General features: G+C 37.8%; 1 protein-coding gene across 5 annotated transcripts in view; it reads left to right on the top strand.

The window, feature by feature from the left end:
* PDZRN4 (PDZ domain containing ring finger 4) overlaps window positions 1-19,049 on the top strand; it is a 267,470-nt gene that overhangs the window by 163,549 nt on the left and 84,872 nt on the right. Inside the window, exon 1 of one of the 5 annotated variants that reach the window (XM_048302082.1) lies at window positions 3,986-4,256. The exons of the other annotated variants lie outside the window; for them this stretch is intronic. Coding sequence (XP_048158039.1) covers window positions 4,188-4,256 — 69 coding nt within the window. The 5' untranslated portion in view covers window positions 3,986-4,187. Of the gene's footprint in view, window positions 1-3,985; window positions 4,257-19,049 lie in introns of those variants that run through there. 5 annotated transcript variants of the gene reach the window in all.

The raw sequence follows: 19,049 nt of genomic DNA, 5'->3' as shown, positions 1-19,049 counted from the left end.
TCTTTCATTTTTATGTTCATGCATTTTTAAGCATGCTCTGATGACTGTAGAAAACATACAGCATTTTTACTTTGAGTAAGATTTTAATGTATCTTGTAGGGAGTGTGGTGAGATTTTCCGGTTTATTATATTTGCAAAAATCCATTTTATTGAAGCCTAAGTCCCTTTCAATGACTTTGTACTTCCATAGTTTGCACCTTCATTTAGCCTACTGGTTAATATATACATTACGTTATTTTAGAGCTCAAGCTGGCTAGCTTATATGCAAATTCTGAGTCTTTGAGTTATATTTAATGAAGATTTTTAAGTTTTTCTCTGCATTCATAGGTCTGGAAAATTCCTTGTTTTTCTAATATGCAAACTGACTGATGCATATGATCACCTGATTCCAGCAGCTGAGGCTTTATGAAAAACATTAAATATCACAACGGACTAGAAGATCTACCCAGACTGAGGTTAAGCTTTATGAGTTCAAACCTTTGTTAAGAACAGTGAGGATATGCAAAAGCTTTCTCCAGCTCCATTTTTCTTATGATACTTTTGTTTTACAGCTATGAAGCCCTTAGACTATAAATTGCATTGCCATCTATTCCGTGAGCCAGATTTCTGGGAATTCCTTAAAATTTAGAGAGTAAATGCTGTAGGGTTGGTACATCAGGAGGAGAGTGTGAATTCAAGGGCTTGCAAAGAAAGCTTGGAATTCCACATATGCTTCACTGGGTTTCACCACTGAGTTTGGACCAACAGCTTCACTATCTTCACTTAAAATGAATGTTCTATTTTATTATGTGTCTTTTAGCTGTGTGATAAAGAAGTTATACAGAAGTGAGTGATCTTTAATTTGCAGTGTCATTGTCTTGAATTTTTTAAGCATGGGTGCTTATAATTAGGCATTGATATAGCTCAGTGAGGTAACTATATACCAAATGTAAGTCATCTCCTAGATATTTAAAATTAATTAGGGGACCTAAACAAGCACATATTGTTTGAAAGTGTTAACAAATTTTGTTGTAATTCTCTTAAACCTCATCCCTTTGCATTACTGATTGCTGGTTTCACTGTAAATTATTATTTTAATCTTTATGGTAAGATTAAATTGTAGGCAATGAACACAGAGAACTCCACAATTAAGAAAAGCATTGCATTATTGAAATATCTATGAATTACATATAAAATAAGAATGACCTGATTATGTTTTTGTACCTTTTTGATCCCTTTAGGTACAAAATGTTGGAGGGCAATAAAGATGAGAAAGTTGGAAAGAAAGAGATTGCTTTCTTCCCAGTATCAAATTCAACTTGATCAGAGCACATCACATCTTTCTTTTTAGTTAATACTTCCACCAAGTTTTGCCTTGAATGTCATTCCATGCTGCACAAAGTTTAGTCTTTTGACCACATGTAAGATCAAAGTTGCATATTTACATAGAGCTCAGGAATCTGGAAGTACACCTTTCCTTCTCAAATAAATCTATTCAGCCCTTCAGACTGTGCAGTGGTTGCAGAAGCAGAAGACAGAACCTTTTTACTCTGTATGAGCAGAGGGCAGGCACTTGATAAATTAATGGAGAAGCTTATGTTGTCTCCAGAGAAGTAAGCAAAAGAGCCAGAGAAGGAACAACAACAAAAAAAATAGACACTGTAAGGGGAAACTGGTGAAAGCTTAACTGTAGCTTTCTATTGCTTATTTTGTCTATTGGTTTTTGTTGGTGTTGTTTGTTTCTTATATATAACTGGAATCCTGTAATAATATGTCCTTTTTTCCCCCCAATTTTTTAAGAACTAATTTTAAGAGAGTATCAAAAATATACCAGGGTTAATCATGTTTCCTTTCAAGAATGTAGTTTAGCTCTCAAACCGTGTGTGTGTCAGAGGAAGACGTTTCAGTGGAAGAAGAGAACACTTTCATCGAAAGACGGCAGGGTTGTCCTTGCATGACTGTTGTCTTGTTCATTGATCTGGCTTTCTTAAGTTCAAAATTTACACATCTGAGAATCTTTCTGCACCTCACAATACAGAAATCTTCAAAGATTGAGTTGATGTTTGCTACATGGGTTTAAACCTCTCAGCGTGAATACCATTTCATGTGAGTGTGGAGGAGTAGAACAGAGGCTGATTCTTTCTAAAAATGATGAACCTGCCTCCATGGTTCATCTTTGAAATCCTTGGGCTTTGGAGGAAATTCGTAACCAAACCTACCTGCTCATGTTCTTCCGCCAAATAAAAATTAATCTTACTGTTCTGTTTCAGAACAGTGCTGGAAGCTGCTATGTGAAGAGCTTGCTCTCTTAATAGTCATTATTTGATTCTTCCTGACTCCACTGATTTATTAAAGGAGATGAAATTTAATTAAGATTTAGTCTCAACCTATTTGTAATTTACCTAGAGGTTCTAGCAAACTTTACTACTATGCAGAGTTTGCAGCAATGGTCCAGTTTTTCCTGTAGGTTTCTCTGCTTGGCTCTTATCCTGTCTATTAGGTAAAATTAGGGCCCAGAAAATCGGATTATTATATCCCAAGGGACTGAACTGATAAGCAGCACATGATTGTTGATTTGCTTGCTACCCGGTGTTGCTGGTGTTTGAGTTGCTGCTAGATGCAAAGCCAATTTGTTATCAATTAGTGCTCATTAGAATCATTTCCTGTTATCGATTTTAAATGTTTGACAAAGCACTTTTAGGAAACTGCACCCAAAAAAAACAGTAGCAGTACATCGCTGCTTAGTAAATGCAACTCTTTAGGGCCCAGTGTCAATCTTAACTAATTGGTTTCATTGGTTTCCAAGTAATTATTTCTGCTTTGGATCCCACCTGATATCCTCTCCCGATTAAAAATGTTTTGACTTAAGCACTTGATACAGTTCTTTATGAGCAAAGTTGCTGAGAAAGTAAAGATAAAATAAAAGCAACTTCTGTTTTTTCCATCCTGTTTTGTTATGGCTTGGGCTTTTTATCTTGCATAACTACCATCAGATTACATGTTATACCATACAGGAATTAATGTCAGCCTTGAATTAAGTGTGATTTCCATTGGCCTTAATATTTAATGTCTGTTTAGTTTAATTTTAAATGCATCTTTTCCTTTATACACACATTGAAAATTGTGGCACCATTAAAATCTAATTTACAAATGGTAAAATTGGATATAATGACACATTAAAATAATAGCTTTGGTATCTGGGAGTCTGAGAGGGTGTATCTGTTGAGTTTCTGAGAAATTTGGCCTATAATTACTATTAATCTTATACAAGCAAGAAGGAAACTCAAATGTGAGATTATTAAATAAACAGTAAAATGTGTATATATATATATATTTATACATATAAAAATATGTAAAAAGCACCAGGTCAGGCACAATTGCATTTCCTGTGTCCTGGATATGCAGGATGAATTGTTATGGACCTATGCCTTTTATGAGTACAGTGAAATTTTGGCTAAATTTGGCAGTGTCAAAGCTGGAGCTATCGGTATAGCCATCTGGGTTAATTTTCTCTCCTTCCTTCTTTAGTTTAAATTTTTAGCAACATCAGCTCAGGTTTCACAAGTGCTCTCCTAAAATGCTTGCAAATATTTAAAATGTATTCTGTGATCCCTGTTGCACAAGGTGGAGACCTAACATAAGACTTGACTTGTGCCTTTCCCACCCCCATTAATGAATTAGTCTCACAATTACTGTAAAAATTGAGGCAAGTGTGGGTAATATCCATGCAGCTTAGTCTCTCTAACCTTAATAAACAGAGTTGGTATTGACACAAGTGGATTTTGTTTAACCACAGTACATTTGCTTCTTAATTAGTGAATATTCATCTGTCAGCAGCAGCAGCTATGACACCCCTCCCCGCTAACACGTTCTGTCATAAATAATCAATGAGAGGCTATTAATATTCATGAGTGGGAATCTGTGTAGTCATGTGCACTGATGCAGAGACAGGGGGAGTGTTGCCATGAACTGAGTCGAAACTCTGTGTGTGTATACGTGAGTGTAAGATAGTTAGGGAAAGGGAAGAAGAGCATGCTGCTACACACTGCCCTGCCTTGTGCTTCCAGCTAACAGTGGCGTGCCTGTGTGTCGGGGCTGGAGTGACTGATGAAAAACAGTAGACAAGTCTGGAGGGTGATTCCCCATCAGTGCATTTGCCTTTCAGTGCTGGGGAAATTAGAGGCTTTGCTCTTGTGTTGCTTATTAGGATGGGCTGCAATCTGTGCACTTTTCAGAAGAGAGAGGAGCACTACAAACTGCTCTATGAAGTTTCACAGGTGAGTGCAGAGGATAATACCAGCATCTCCAGAGTAAAAATGTATGTGCTTTACAGAGAGTAAGTAGAGATGCTTTTGTTTTGCTTTGCCTTTTTTCTTTGCAAAATTGCTAGCAAAATTTTTGGGGGGATGTTGGTAATTATTAGTATTTTGGGTGCCTGTTGTTTTCTGCTCGTATGCCACTCCCCCTTCATATGACTTCCTGTGGGATTCTTTTAACATTTTTGTGCATCTTCTGCCAAGATGTCAGTCATGTAGCAGCAGTCTCGTTGAACCGTATCAGTGATGTTTTAAGGGAGTCCTTGGCTTGGGTAATAAGACTGATTTCAGATAAACTGCACTGCTGCCTCTGCAAGCCTTAGGTCTGTGATCTCAGGTATTTTTAAGTTAAGGAACAAAGTTTTTATGGCATGTCTGTGCTGGCTGAGAAGTATGTTAAATTTTCAGATTAATTAATTAAAACTGAAATAATTCTGAAACATGTCACCTTTAAACAGGTGCTGAGTACAACAGGGTTCCATGGGTGAGATGTGCTGCTTGTTCATTCATTGTGTGTGCATTATTTCTGTATACTACTAGACAAAGATCATAATCCCATTTAGGTATTTTGGTGTCTCTTTCAGCATCCTAACAGTGTAGTGCACAGCAGAGTAGCAGTCTGCTGCTGCTGTGTTCCCAGCTCCCTGAGAATAAGATGAGAAAAGACGAAACAAGTACTTCCCATAATAGCCCATAATTTTTGCTCGGATCCTATTGAATCAGTATTTGATTTGCAGCTTTTTGTTTGTTTTTTTTCCTCTTGGCATAGCAGACTCACACATACTAAAGTTTAGTGCCTTTCAGCATCTGTTCTTTCCCTCTCTATAATTTGTTCTGGCTTTGACACATTGCTGTTGACAGAGGCTGAACACTGGCAGTTTTGGACTGCGCTGCTGCTGACAGGCAGTGCAGGGGAGAAAAAACAGCTTAGAATGTTGGTGGTCCATTGGCACAGCAGCAGCTAAGCGCCCAGTGCCGACTGCTTCCCTCCGAGTTCCTCCTGACGTGATTCACTTCACAGTGGGCTAATTACAAAGTGGATTCTCTACACATGAAGCAGCCTCCTCAGTTGTGGTGTTAATGCACATTTTCATGGTAATGTGATCAGAGCCTCATTAGCCAGTTTCCAGAATGATCCTCTGCATTAATTAAATATAAAAATGACTCTTTTTATCACCATAGAGGGAAAGAAGAAGATTAACATTGTTAATTACTACTGGGGGCCATACCTCTGCATCATTTTTTACCACAGAATCAGCAAGTGAATTCAATCCTAAAAGAGTGTCCGTTTGCAGGTAACATGCCCATTGCCTTGCCTGGTGAATATGGTCTCTAGGTGGAACACTTCCCTTTAGTTCAATATTTAGTCGTAACCCCATCATCATTTTTTCTTACAGCAATAGCATAGGGAAAAGCATAGCAGCAGCACATTTCTCTCTCTTCCCTTTCCCTGTCCCCAGCTCTGGATTGCCAAACTGATCTGAAAGTGTAAAATGGAGTAGAGTAGGTCGGTGTCTGCATTTCTGTGCCAGGGAATAAGAAATGCAGGTTCTGCTGTGAAAGGAATTAGACATTTCTTAAAGGGCTGCATGTGTATGTGTAAAAAAGGCTGTGTCTGATTTACAGCAAATGCATTTTCAAAATATTCCTTGCAGTAATGTTGCATGGTAATAAATGTGATTGAAATTATCAGCAAACACAAAGATGGGGTTTTAAGAGATTCTAGAGAAATTCTTCCATCTATCTGTTATCTTCTATGCTATTGAGTTGGAGTGTCTGTGGATGTGAGCAACCAAGGTGCAAAATTAACTAATGCTTTCACTTTTTACTCTGGTGCTTGCCAGATAAAGTGTTATCCCTGGGAGGATCTTGGGGGCTTCCTTGGGGAGTTGAAATGCAGTGAGCCTGGTGCTACATCTTGTGCTGTTAGGGAAATGTCACTGATAAGGTGCAGAAGGAGAGCAGAGAAATGACTTAGTGTGCTCGCTGCCAGATCCTGTGTTCATCTGTAAACTCATCCCTATCTTTGTTTCAGTGTGTGGAGGTCAGAGCCCAAAGGATACTGAGCATATTTTTAACCAGGTGCTGCTGTAAAGATCAGGTAGTGTCTCACACCGTAAGTGCTTCTGTGTACAATTTTGATTTGCTGCTGGGGAGGGGGCAGCAGTAGAATATGATAAATTAAATTAAGCCAAGGCAGGCATTACTACTTGATTTGCAAATCCCTTTTTAACTCTCCAATCCTGTAATTCCTATACCACAGGCTTGGCTCTTTCATCTACATGATTTCTGGAGAGCTTGGGACAAGCTAGCCTGTCAGGGACATGAATTGACTGAGGATGAGCTGTGGCTCACTAGCATATGTGGATCAGATAGATTAATTTATATTCATATAAAGAAGCAATCCTAGCTTCATCTGTCACTTTTCCCATGCTAGGCTACCTGATACTGTGGGTGGTCTCTGCATTCATATACTTAAAAATATAGTAAATAAAGAAAAGCATATTTGAAGAGGAAAACCATGCAAATGCTTGTAGTGGGGCAGGTTTTCTGCAACTGTTTTTAGTGAGGTCAGATCCAGCACCACAGAGCTTTTTGTTGTAGAGCTGCTGGAAAATGAAGACATCATTAGAATATGTATAATTTCTCACTCTTCCCCCCGTTCCTTTACTCCAGACTTGTCTTGTGCTGAGGTAACTGTTCAGAGCCATGGGGGCCCTGTCCAAAAGCATACTTTGCTTGTGTGATGGATATGTTTATTTTGATAACTGTGTTTTGCAGGTGCAGATTGGGATCAAAATAAAAAGCCAAATAGTCATATTTTAAGAATGAAAGCTTTTGAGATACCACTACGCATTGGTGAAGAACCCTTGTGCTTCTGAGTGCCTCTTCACCAGTCCTCAGCATGGCTCAGGTTTATTTCTTGGCTTCACTGGGGGAAGATATAAGGCATATTACCCTCATCAGGTCCTCTTCTCCATATGCCTACCAGTGCAGAAATAAAAGATGTCTCAATTTGAAATTTATGGCCCTACATGCTACTTCATGAAGCACTTTAATATTATTTCCTGTGTGCTGTATAAGCAGGATTGAGCTAATGAGTGTGCATCCAGGAAGTCTATGTCAAGTCACTTAGAGAGGGTAGGATCTGGTGTATGCTCATATCCATTAGGAGCAGACTTCTGGCATTCTCAGCTGATTTTCCCTTCCACTGCAGGGGTGAAAGGAGTTAAAGTCATTTCTTAGCAGCATGATGAGGACTCTTCCCATTTAGCAGAAAGGATAAGAGAAATATGGCTAGGATTGAAGGGAATCAGCAGTAATCTTCAATAGCCTTGTTGGAGACTCAAGAAAATGCACGTTTTCTTCAGAACATTGTCGTTTTCATATAATAATTTCTGTTTGCTTGAATTTTTGTGCTTTGTTTTCAAAATGTGCAGTTAACCCAGAGAAAAAGAGGGGAAAGCAGGAGAGAGAACATTGCTTTTAGAGGTAAACCAAAGAGTGGTGCAGACTTAGTTTTTGAGTTACGTGTTAAGAAGCAGATCTAGCTCAGGTGAGCACAGAATTGAAAGGGAGAAAGGAGGAAAGCCAGAAGGGAAAACAGAGGCTATCTGGGATGGCTCACAAAGTCAGTGGTGGACCTGGGATTAAAACTGGAAGGTTGCAAGTTTATATTTTACATTTGACCTGGGATAATAGTAGAGCTTGCTTGCAGCATTTTCAAATCCTATGAAGACTTATTATGCAGTTTGCTTCTCATGTTGGTTTCCATAATTACCATAATTTTTACCAGTTTAGAGTTCTGATTTTATGTTCATTTTGATATCTCTTGGACTACTTGAAGTTCTAAGGTCTAGTGGTACATCTCTTCAAACTCAAAGCTGCTCACAAGAGAGACATCAAGCCTGCCCACTGTAACAGCAGAGACACTTCTGGATGTTTCAGGAGATGCTGCTTGTAGCTGACATTAGAATAAGGAAGACTGTTCCTTAGCACTGAGACCTGCCTTCTCTGATGAAGTTTGAGTTTGTTCAGAAGATTAATTGAGTAACTAGATGATGTGATACTTATCCTTGAACCAACCTTCAGCCACTAATATTCTCTTTTGGTACTTATGCCATGTGAGGTATTTACATGACAATTCCTCGGTGTGGTGGTTGCCATTAGCTCTCACTCTTTTCTGTAGATACCTGCCACAGCTTTGGTGTACCTTTGTTTGCTGTGTATCATTGCCACTTCTAAATGCCCCTCATGAATTTCACCAGCAATGGGAAAATACTAGCTTGTGTTGCATCAGCGCAAACACATTTTTGGTTTATATCTAAGCTCTCTTTTTATTAGAAATTCTGTAGCAGCACACTTTTACCTCTGGAGAATATGAAAGAAAAAAATCTGTATTTAATTGTCTGGAAATTAGCTGAATTACATGAGTTTAATTAAATCGGTAGCAAAAGTAGATCTGGTTTGATCTTACTGCATTTCCTGTCTTTTTCTTCTTGCTCCTCTAACTTTTTTAAAACAAGTGATAACCCCCTGATTCTTGCTTAAAATAATTGCTTAAAAGACATGACATCTTTAAGGCCGCCTCTTGTCTGACTTTAGGCTTACCACAGAGCTCTGTTTGGGTGTAAAGGCTCCCTGAGGAGGCCAGGAGGATTGGGATTTGGGTCTGGGAACACACAGGCTGCTTGAAATAACCAGCTCTGGCTGTCTGGTTGGATGGTGGCTGTAGAGAAGACATCCATGCATACAACCACACATGTAAGGAGATTGTCATCTGGTTCTCTAAAAACCTAAACCAGGTTTAGGAGGTTTTGTGATCATTCTTTTGAACTTGACGCCTAAATTATATGCCAAGTACCTAAGTATTACTTTTGATCTCAAACCAACAGAATTTGATAAAACACATTTTTTCTGTTATAATCCAGGAAACTGAAGTGTTGCTACTGACTTCACTGGGGCCAGGCTTTCATTCTCTGTCCTTGTTTACTGTCTTGTAAAAAGCATATAATTTCTCTGCATACCTCAAGAGGAAAGATAAAGGAAGAGTCCTCCTGAGATAAGAAAGCAGACAATAGTAAGTGAGATAAGAATTCAGGGGATGAGTACAACAGAGGCAGCTATAAAAAACCATACTGAGATTATATCTGTAATCTGCAGAGATATCCTATGATTCTGTGATTCTGTATGCAATGCCATAAAAATTTAAAAAAAAAAAAAGTGGTTCAGGTACTGAATAGCATGATTTTCTCTGTCATTTTACTGTTTGTTCCTTGCATCTTGAATTTGACAATGGGGATTAAGGATTCTTCTAAGGATCAGATTTTTATACATTTTTACAGAGCCATCCTTTCTTGAGGCTTGCTTCCTGATGTGATTTGGTGTGGATATAATCCTTAGGCCTAGGGCAATATGTATCTTTATGTGAGTTCTATACCTCAGTGGTGTGATGAAGCCAGTCTTACTACCTTGAGCATTCTGTCAAAAAAGAAGCATGTTTTAGAGGTTCAGTATTTTTGTTCTGTGGCTCAGTGAAGAGGAAGGGGACTAAAATGTCAGACAAACACTCCAGCATGTGTGTAGAGTTAACTGACAGTAGATTGTTTCACCAGTTTTCTCTCAGGAGCTAAGAGTTTAATGGAGACATATACAGCAGGGCTTGGTGATAAGTTGCAGTTCTTCCACCCCTAGGGATTTATTGAGGTCTTATAAAAATAATTTTTAAAAAATACTGAAAAATTCTTGGATCTTTGGCTTTAAGACTATTCAGACTATGTTTGACCTGTTATTTTAAATGGCATGAGCATTTTGTAATAATATTTGCATTTCTGTCAACCCCGTAACTTTGAACCCACTGGCTAATTTTAATCACAAAGGCTTTTCTCATCTTTTAGTTTAATGTAAAGTAGTTTGATGATACTGTTAGGCAGATTTTTTTTCTCAAGTGCAAGATTTCCAAGTTTGCAAACATCACCTCAAAATATCAAGACATGAAAGAATTTAAGAATTCTATGCTGATTATTCTTGATACACTTACTTTATCATTGCGGTGAAGATAACTTTTCTATTTTTTGTGTAATGAGCTTGTCATTTGTTTTATTTTGCTCAGTAAGTGTAACAAAAATGAGTCTGTTAAGAGAGGATATTAAATCAGCTACTGTTCAAAGGTTATCTATAATACTATTATAACAAATAGTGGGTCAGAAAGAGAATTTTTAAAATACTTCTATGCCATTTGTAGGACTGGAGCTACAAATAAAATTGCAGTGTCTTTATATAATGCACAGAAAACTCTCTTCTATAATTGTTTGTATTTTAGTTTAAAATACTGCTGTGGAGAGGCAGAGAACAGGGTGACTATTTGGCCCTTTCTGCATAATAGGATGATGTAGACTTCCATGACCCTCACTGTTGTGGGCTTTTATTGTTTCACTTTGAGGAAGTTAGGATATCTTACATATTCTTCTCTCAGGTGGGAAAAAAAAATACATTCTTTCCTTCTCCAGTATGAAGGTTAGGGGTTTTGTTTGTTTGTTTCTATGTTTAACTGACAAAAACAAACCCTGATAATCAGCAAAGTGAAGCAAAACAAACATTATTTTTTTTGAATTGTCATCTGACTTTTTACAGTAGTGGTTATTCTCTAGAGGTTTTGGCCATGACATTTGACCTCTGAAACAACATCAGCACAGTGGAACAAGGAATCTTCCAAACTACCACATCACGCACAGAATTCCTGTGTTTCAGGTACATTCATGTCAGAGTTGAACCTGAGAGGATTCCATCTGCAAAAAGTCTACAAGTGTCTTTAATTTGTCTAGATAAAACATAGGTTTTGAGTTCTTCACCCAGCTGGAGAGTTTTTTCTTTTTTGTTTCATATCTTTGAGTATTTGGGTGGGGGGGGTGTGCATGGCAGCGGTGCATGGCCCTGAGAAGGAGGGAATGGTTTGGCTCTGGACTTTCAGGGCTTGCCCAGAGACATCAGTGCCAACAGGAGCCAGCCATGGCTGTTTCAGTACACCGCAAATCCAGGCTATTTCTGGCAGGGATCTGCAGACATGCCTTCAGGGACTGTCCTGCCTGCAAATGTCAGTGCAACTTCTGTGTCCACGCGCATGAAACTGCTGAAGGTCCTGGGAAAGAGGCACAAACCTCTTACGTGTTCAGTTGCTCTGCAGTGTTAGAAAGATTATGTACTGCATGTACATCTTCGTACTGCATGTACTGCAGAACCCGTGTCCTGAGGACCAAAAGGAGCATGAGATTGGGTGAACTTGGCTAAATCTTTATGAGGACTGAACAATTGAAATAATCAGAGAGAAAGATTCTTTTTGGTTACCCGTAATATAACAGAGTTATTGACTGACCTGTGTTACATGTTTGATTGTGTTTGTAATGTGCTTTTTGCATATTATAGTGACGAATTTGGAGGGAAAGATGCTCAGGGAACAATCATTATTCAGGTCTTAGACTTCCCCATGGCTAGAATGTGAAATATTCAGATTCCTCATGATATCTGGGGTCATAGGAGCTGCCAACTCAAAATAAATTTTAATGGAAGAAAAGGTTGATTATTAGTTAAAGTTCATAATTTGGAATGCATTCTCAGAAGTCAAGGTTGCTAAAAGGGGGGATGACATCTTTCATTGCAATATAGTTTTTCACTTGAATTTGTCATGTAGTCTACTATTACAGTTGGGAAAAACAGAGACGTAAGTTTATACATGGGGAATACAGTAAGTGTGGGTGGTATCTATGTTGTTTCTCACTGAGGAATATAATTCCATCAAAATGAAATTCTTCATAAAATTTTTAAATATTTCATCAAAACATGGGCTTAGAGAAAAAACATAGGGAAAAAGTTTCTAGAAACACCTGGATGTTATTTATATACCATCATAATTAAATATTTAGGTTGATTAACTTTTGAAACATATTCACTAGTTTATGGAACAGTATGTTATTTCATGTACTATGAAATTTGGAAGACAAAAGTAAGTCAAGTTTTCCTTTATCTAAAAGTGTTTTACTCTTTCCAGAGTTAGGTGTACTGTTTGAGAAATCTCAGAACTTCTCTTGATGTGGGATTTCCATTCTCTCTGGATTTCTCATTCTGAAATATGTGACTTACTGTGGGAAACTCGTATCTATGTGCAGTTGCATTTACTAGCATACACTTGTAGAGATTTTGTTTGAAAGCAGTCTCTATCTTGTGGGAGAGGAGGGAAGTAGCAAGAACAGCTGTCGTAGCTGTAAACAGCTTCCAATAAGGTACCTGACAGAAAAAGAATCCGCAGTGCATGTTGTGATGCCAGAGAGGAATGTTGCCCTGTTTAAGAGAATTTGCCTAAAGCTGTCTTTTTGCTTTCTGCATATTGCACACCACTGGATGGGTGATTGGAGTATATTGAGGTATAGGGCCTATTTTTTGCAGCAGTGAGACTTGGAGGTCTGGCTCTAATTCCTTCTCTTGTGGGTATATTTTAAGAGGTTCTGGTTGCTCTTTTCCTGTTGGTTAAAGTTTGGTATTATTTAGAGCTTTAAAGATTACCTTTAGAGATCTCGGCAAATGGCTAATGAAGAAACCGAATTAGCATTGCCTAATAATGATGATAGTGATCACAATAACCATCATGAAGTGCTAGATGGAGCCACTTAGCATTTATTGGTACAGTTTTGTAACACAAGTGGATCATTACAGTAGAGTGTAGGCCTGCCTGCATTTCCAGTGGTTCCTCAGCATACAGAAGGGGTTTGATTTGGTTTGTTGGATGACAGTTTTTTCCTTCACTGTACACTAAACATCAGTTTTGATAGGAATTTTCATTACAGTTTCCCCAGAACTACCTCTCAGGCAGCTAATGGGACATGCTGCTTTTTAATTCATATATTTTGTTGTATTGTGCACATCGGAGGCTTTTTAGTGTGAAGGAATTTCTAATTGCTAATTTGTTGGTATTGCTTTCTTCATGTTCAAGTAGGAATAGGGGATTTTTGGTATTTGTTCATCAGTAGTGGTGTCCTGTTGCTCTCAGTTCAACATAGATACCAAATCTCGTCACTCCTATAACCATATATATTTCATATCTCAGGTGTGAATCTTACTAAACCATTTAAAGTCTTCTTCATGAAGTAGTTCGAAGTTCTTAACACAGGAGGTCATTCCAATTTATCTCCAAATGACCTCTTTGTCCCCAGATTAATGTATTTCCCTGATTTAAAAATGTCATTTGGTCATGTACAGTAGGAGAATGTCTTTGAAAGTCTGACCTGTGGGAATATGATGAACAGTGACAGGGGAAGGATTTTTCCCAGTGAGAAAATACCAAATCATGTAGCACTGTAGTTTCACTTACTAAATATTGTCCAGGCTCTATTGTTGGACCCTATGCTGCCAGTGTCACTTTGTCAGGATGCTTTCTGTCCTGTGACTAGTAGCTTCAAATGTACTCATCCATCTTCTTGTCCCATTACATTTCATGTGACTGATGGTCTGCACCTATTAAAATTGATGGGAAAGTACAAAGAAGAAAAATGTGCCCTTCAACTGATTATGCCTTTGAAAGAACAAATGAGACTCTACTTCTGTTTAGAGTAAATTGAACAGTTATTTCTGAGTTTATCTATATCACTTTAATATTATCAGTAGATCCCTTATTTTGCTTTTTCAATATTATATTGAGAGCAGTAAGTTTGCATCAATATTTTCTCCTTTAATTTTGTGTCAATAAGTGAACATACAAACTCTCTTAGATTTATCAGCTGCCTCTGGTAATCCTGCCTGTGAGATATTGCTGGCATGTCTGAATTACCCTCAGGGAAGGATGGAGGCATGTTTGACTAGCACAGGCCTTTCCCCTGAGGAAGAACCCTTTGCTTGGGCACAGTTCCTGTACGCTGGGAGAGCACTTTTGTGGGTTGTCACAAGATTCTGCTTGGTGATAAGTGCTTGCTTACCTTACGTTAAGTTCTTCAGGACAGTTAATGGTAGACTAGAAATTCAAAAGACTTTGTAGTACTGGCTTTATTTTCTGGATAGAGATGGCTTCATAAAGTGCTAGCGCAATGTTTCAGAGTTAGACGAGGGCCATTAGCCAGCTCGATGGAGAGGACAGATGCCATATTTACTGACAACTGAAGACGAAGCACTGAGGGAATTCAGAAGGAAAAGCTCCCAAGTGATCATATGTCTGATTATATATAGATTTATGACAGCCTTCTCAACATAGCAGCCAACAGTTCTTACCCCTTTGTGCATAGTAATGAGAATGTCATTTCTTTTTTTTCAAATTTGAATTTTGACTATGGGTATTTGCATGCCCCCCCAAATGCAACATGATGGGCCCGTTTAGGCTCCCTGATGTTCTTGTAGAGATTTCAGCAAGTGCTGTATGCAGCTCTGTTCCCTTACTTAGTGGTACTCAGATGCATTAAAGTTTATTTCCAAAATAAAAAGTTAAAATATGTTCTCAATTTTTATGTCTCTGTGGAAGGAATGTGGGTTTCTTAGACTTTGTCTTGATGTTAATCCTTTGTCTTGGTAATTCAGGCTTAGTAGGTGTTCTGTCTGAAGTTCATAAAGTGTGTTTGGCTTGTGGGCTGATAAATGCTTCAGAGAACTCTGAGTCTTGAAAGACTTTCTTATACCATTATCTGTAATTATTTAAGATTGCTGATAGCCTTCAAGGCCTGTTGCTTTGTCCAACATTTTTGTCATTCTGGAGATGGTGTACTGTGAAGTGGATAATAATTTTACATTGGGAGTGGATTCACTTGGATTACTATAAAGACAGTTGTTCCCATCTAGAATTTGTGAAGAGGAATTTGATTAAGATTTAAATAGGCAAATAAGACTTTAAGAATCTTAATTTAGTAATTTCTCTGTGAGGTCTCTTCTCTCTTTAGTCACTTACTTGACCTCCAGCTGAGAGTGGATTCATGATTTTACAATAACCTTCTTACAGGTAATTAACTCCTGAAATGAGTGGAAGCTAAGCAAAAATACAATGGACCTCTAGTCAGATCCTACTTAGTACTCTAATCTTGGCAGGACAGCTCTGGACTATTCAAGCACATTCTCACCCTTGTCATTAAAGGAACTTGAACTTCATATTGCCTCTCTTTTACTCTGTGCTAAAATGACTTGTAGAAAAGAGATTGGTGGAAGAATGCATTCTGTATTTTATGTAGGGTAAAAATATGCAGCACATAGATGATGCTTGTGTGTAATGATCGCTCTTTCCCATGCATATGTCTTCAGTGGGATATGAAAAAGGGAGGAAGTGGGAGAGAAATTTCAGCTTACCCTTCTGGATTGCAATGACTGCAGCAGCTGCTGGGACTAGGTCCCAATGAATTGATTCTGTAGCCAAAGAAAACCAGTTCTTAGCACTATACAGAAAGGTCATCATACAAATAATAGTGCTGTTCATTTCTAGTATGACTTGAGAAAGAATAGGTCTCAGCCTTCCACCTCCCCGTACCTCAGGAGATTTTAGTTGGGATCTACTCTAAGCTTGTGGTAACAGATTTTCAGAAAGGCTGCTGTTCCCACATTTTTGATTTTGAAGACACTGAGAATTGCTTAGCTTTTTGTTGTAGTGAGGAAAATCTGAATGCAAGAGGAGGGATGAGAAAATTGGATTTCGTTTTATTGCACAGGAACACTGAACAACACTGACAGAATATTTACTCCTGTCTCTTCCTTCTAATTTGATTCTCTGACTACCATATCAATCTTTGTTCATTGGTGAAACAAAATTAGAGTATCACAGGTGTTGCTTGTACCTCTGCAACAACTAAAAAATGTGAATGAATTAAAGATATGAGCCATTCTGTAAGATTTATTTACAAATGCATCCACAACGAATGTGCCATCTGTACAAAATGTTGTGAAAATGCTCCTCAAGCCATGTCAACCAAAAGGTCTTTTATGGTTCCTACTTTTCTTCCTCTAGTGAGAGATTTGATATGTTTGGTATGGATGTGTTCAATACTAGTAACTATTGAATTCTGATTGACTGGCTTTCTTTCTACTCCGCAGCACACGTGTAGTCATTTGAATAATACAAATTACACTGGCATTAGTAATATGTACAACATTCTGGAGTAAAAAACTTTACTATCCTCAATTAAAATACTGTGAATATTGTTCCAGGGGTACGTTTTTTTTTCCCTAGTGGGCAGTTAGGTCTTTTACCTTGCTATTAAAGAAGAAAATACAGCATTGCCTTGCCTCAGCTTGCACGATTTTTGTTCAGCCCATGCAGAAGGAAGACAGGATAGCCCTGGCCTCTACTGAACAGGATGTGGCACTGGTTGCAGCAATGACAGGGTGCTCTTTTTTTTCTTGGGGGATCAAAGGATGATCCATAAGCAAGCTAGTCTCATGGTTACCTTTTTTCAATAGGTCTGTATTGGTCATCCCTTTCCAGACGTGTAACTGTAGGCAGAGTGAAGTTAAAGATACATGACCAGGTGCTGTAAGATATTTTCTCTTTGTTCTGTCAGCTGTCTGCATGCTTACAGAAAACAATATGCAGAATTAAACCTGCCAGTAAGGACACTTCTGTAAGTGTAGTGTAGGTTTATATTCAGAGCAGGAAAAATTTACACTTCTTATGGATTGGCAGTATGTTGGGCCCATTTGAAGAACAGAGGCAGAACTCCAGAGAATAATTTCCCAACATGCTGGTGGAAGCACAAGGTAAAATTTGTTTCCTCTTCTTAGAAACAGGCCCTTAGTTTTTGTCTATTTAGCATTCATAGAATACCTCACATGCTAAGATCTTTGTTAAGTGAGGTATAGGCTCTGTAAATAAATTAGGAAGAAAATAAAGTATCAAGGATAATCACCTGACTAAAATTGCAGGGCAACATTTTTGCTAGGACCTCTGAGAAAGTAAGTTCGGGGGAAATACTTCAAATCTCCCCAATTTATATTTCATTCACAAACAGCTTCTAGAAAATACTACCTGACACAGATCAGAATAAGACGATGCTAAAAATTCAGATCTCTGTTTACAGTTGCAAGTGGCAAATGTTACAACTTTCAGAGCTGAGAGTATATTCAGAAATATTGTCCATATGCCTCTATTGGCTGCAAAGTAACGCAGCTTGCGTTACGCTAAATGAACATTCAGGGATTGGAAACTTGCTGTTGTTTGAGAATTTAGACCTTACTTGCACCTGCCTACACAGTGTAAACTTCTGATTATCGTTTACAAATGTTTTAGCTCCAAGAAGCATTTTGTAAAATTACGGATACATACTGTTTCCACATTTGCAGCTAAATAGTTGCAGTAGCTTAGATAGTACGGACACAGCAAGGTTGATTTTCCTCTTTTTATGCAAACTGCTATAAAAAATCCAAAATTTTAGAGCTGTGGTTGTTTATCCAAGAGTATGAATCATTTTACAGAACAGGAAACTTCAATTAAATATTACATTTTATGCCTTGCTATATATAACTGATTGATAATGGGAAACTGAGAAAGCAAAGTCCTTCATCACCTATATCCAGGAATGTGGAGAAAATACTCATTAGATTAACATTAGTTTAAGAAAAATGAAACTTCTGAGCCAATTACAGTTTACTGTTTAGGCTGAAACAAAAAATACGACCTTTGTTACAGAACATGTGACTTGAGCAGGCAGTTTCATATAAAATTGAGAAGCTGCAAATGTTCTGCATTTGAGTGATGGTGTACGTGTGATCTTAGTTCTGCTTCATTAGCCCCTAGTGAATGAGTGGTAAATTTTTCCTATTTATACATTTCTGTCAGGGGATCATAAACATAGGCTGACTAGTGCATGTTTTCAGTGCAGCAATTTCTTTTTCTTCTTTTTTTTTTCAGCTTTGATGAATAGTTTATATTTCACTTGAATAAATTTTTCTTCTTTTCAGATATTCAGATAGGTATTAGCAGTGGTTAATTATGCACTCAGTACCTTTTCTAATAGAACTATCTGTCATTATGGCAAGCTTTTATGTTGTATTTGAGGTATTCAGTCTTTTCAGTAAAATACTGCTTTTGCAGTATGCATGGGAACGATCAATTTTATTTTCTGCTGATTTGATAATTTTCTACTGAAATTTAATCTTCTGTGCTATGGAGTTTGTGGCCAATTGAAAGATTTTTCTCCTCTGCTAAGAGAGTATCTAATACTTCGGGTTTTTACTTCCCATTGCAGTAAGTACACCTTTAGATTTTTCTGCACTATAATACATTTGTATCCCATTTTAAGGGTAAAAAATGTGCAGCTAAATTGTTTTTTGTATCATTTACTAATTCAGCGTACCAGGGTTATAAACAACATTTCCTTTTTCCTAGATGTTTCTCTAGTGGTGATGTTTTGTGTAGAATGTGCTTTCAAATAAGTCACTAGAGCTGGTACAGACATGATGAATATTGTACAAGTTGATAAGTAGTTTGTTCTATTCAGTCTTTTTTATACAATTGCAAATTATGTTGTTGGCTTTAGACAGAGTAAGTTTTTTGTGTTTCTATACCTCTATATTATTGCTTTTCCTGTTTTCAGGTTTTTTTGTCCAGGATTTTCAAAGACCCTTACCCAGACCCTTACCCAGTATTTGTCAAAATTAAATTTCAAGCAGTTTCAGCAATTTTCTTAGTGTTCTATGGACACTTCAGTCTTCAACCCTGTTAGATGGAGCCAACCAAATTTAATTGGAATGTGGTATCTTTGAGATATACCTGAGCAATCTTTCCCAAAATGCTCTGCTAGT

The sequence above is a fragment of the Corvus hawaiiensis genome, chromosome 4, assembly GCF_020740725.1.
Source record: "Corvus hawaiiensis isolate bCorHaw1 chromosome 4, bCorHaw1.pri.cur, whole genome shotgun sequence".
Lineage (NCBI taxonomy): Eukaryota > Metazoa > Chordata > Aves > Passeriformes > Corvidae > Corvus > Corvus hawaiiensis.
This window is presented reverse-complemented; position numbering and strand designations above follow the sequence as displayed.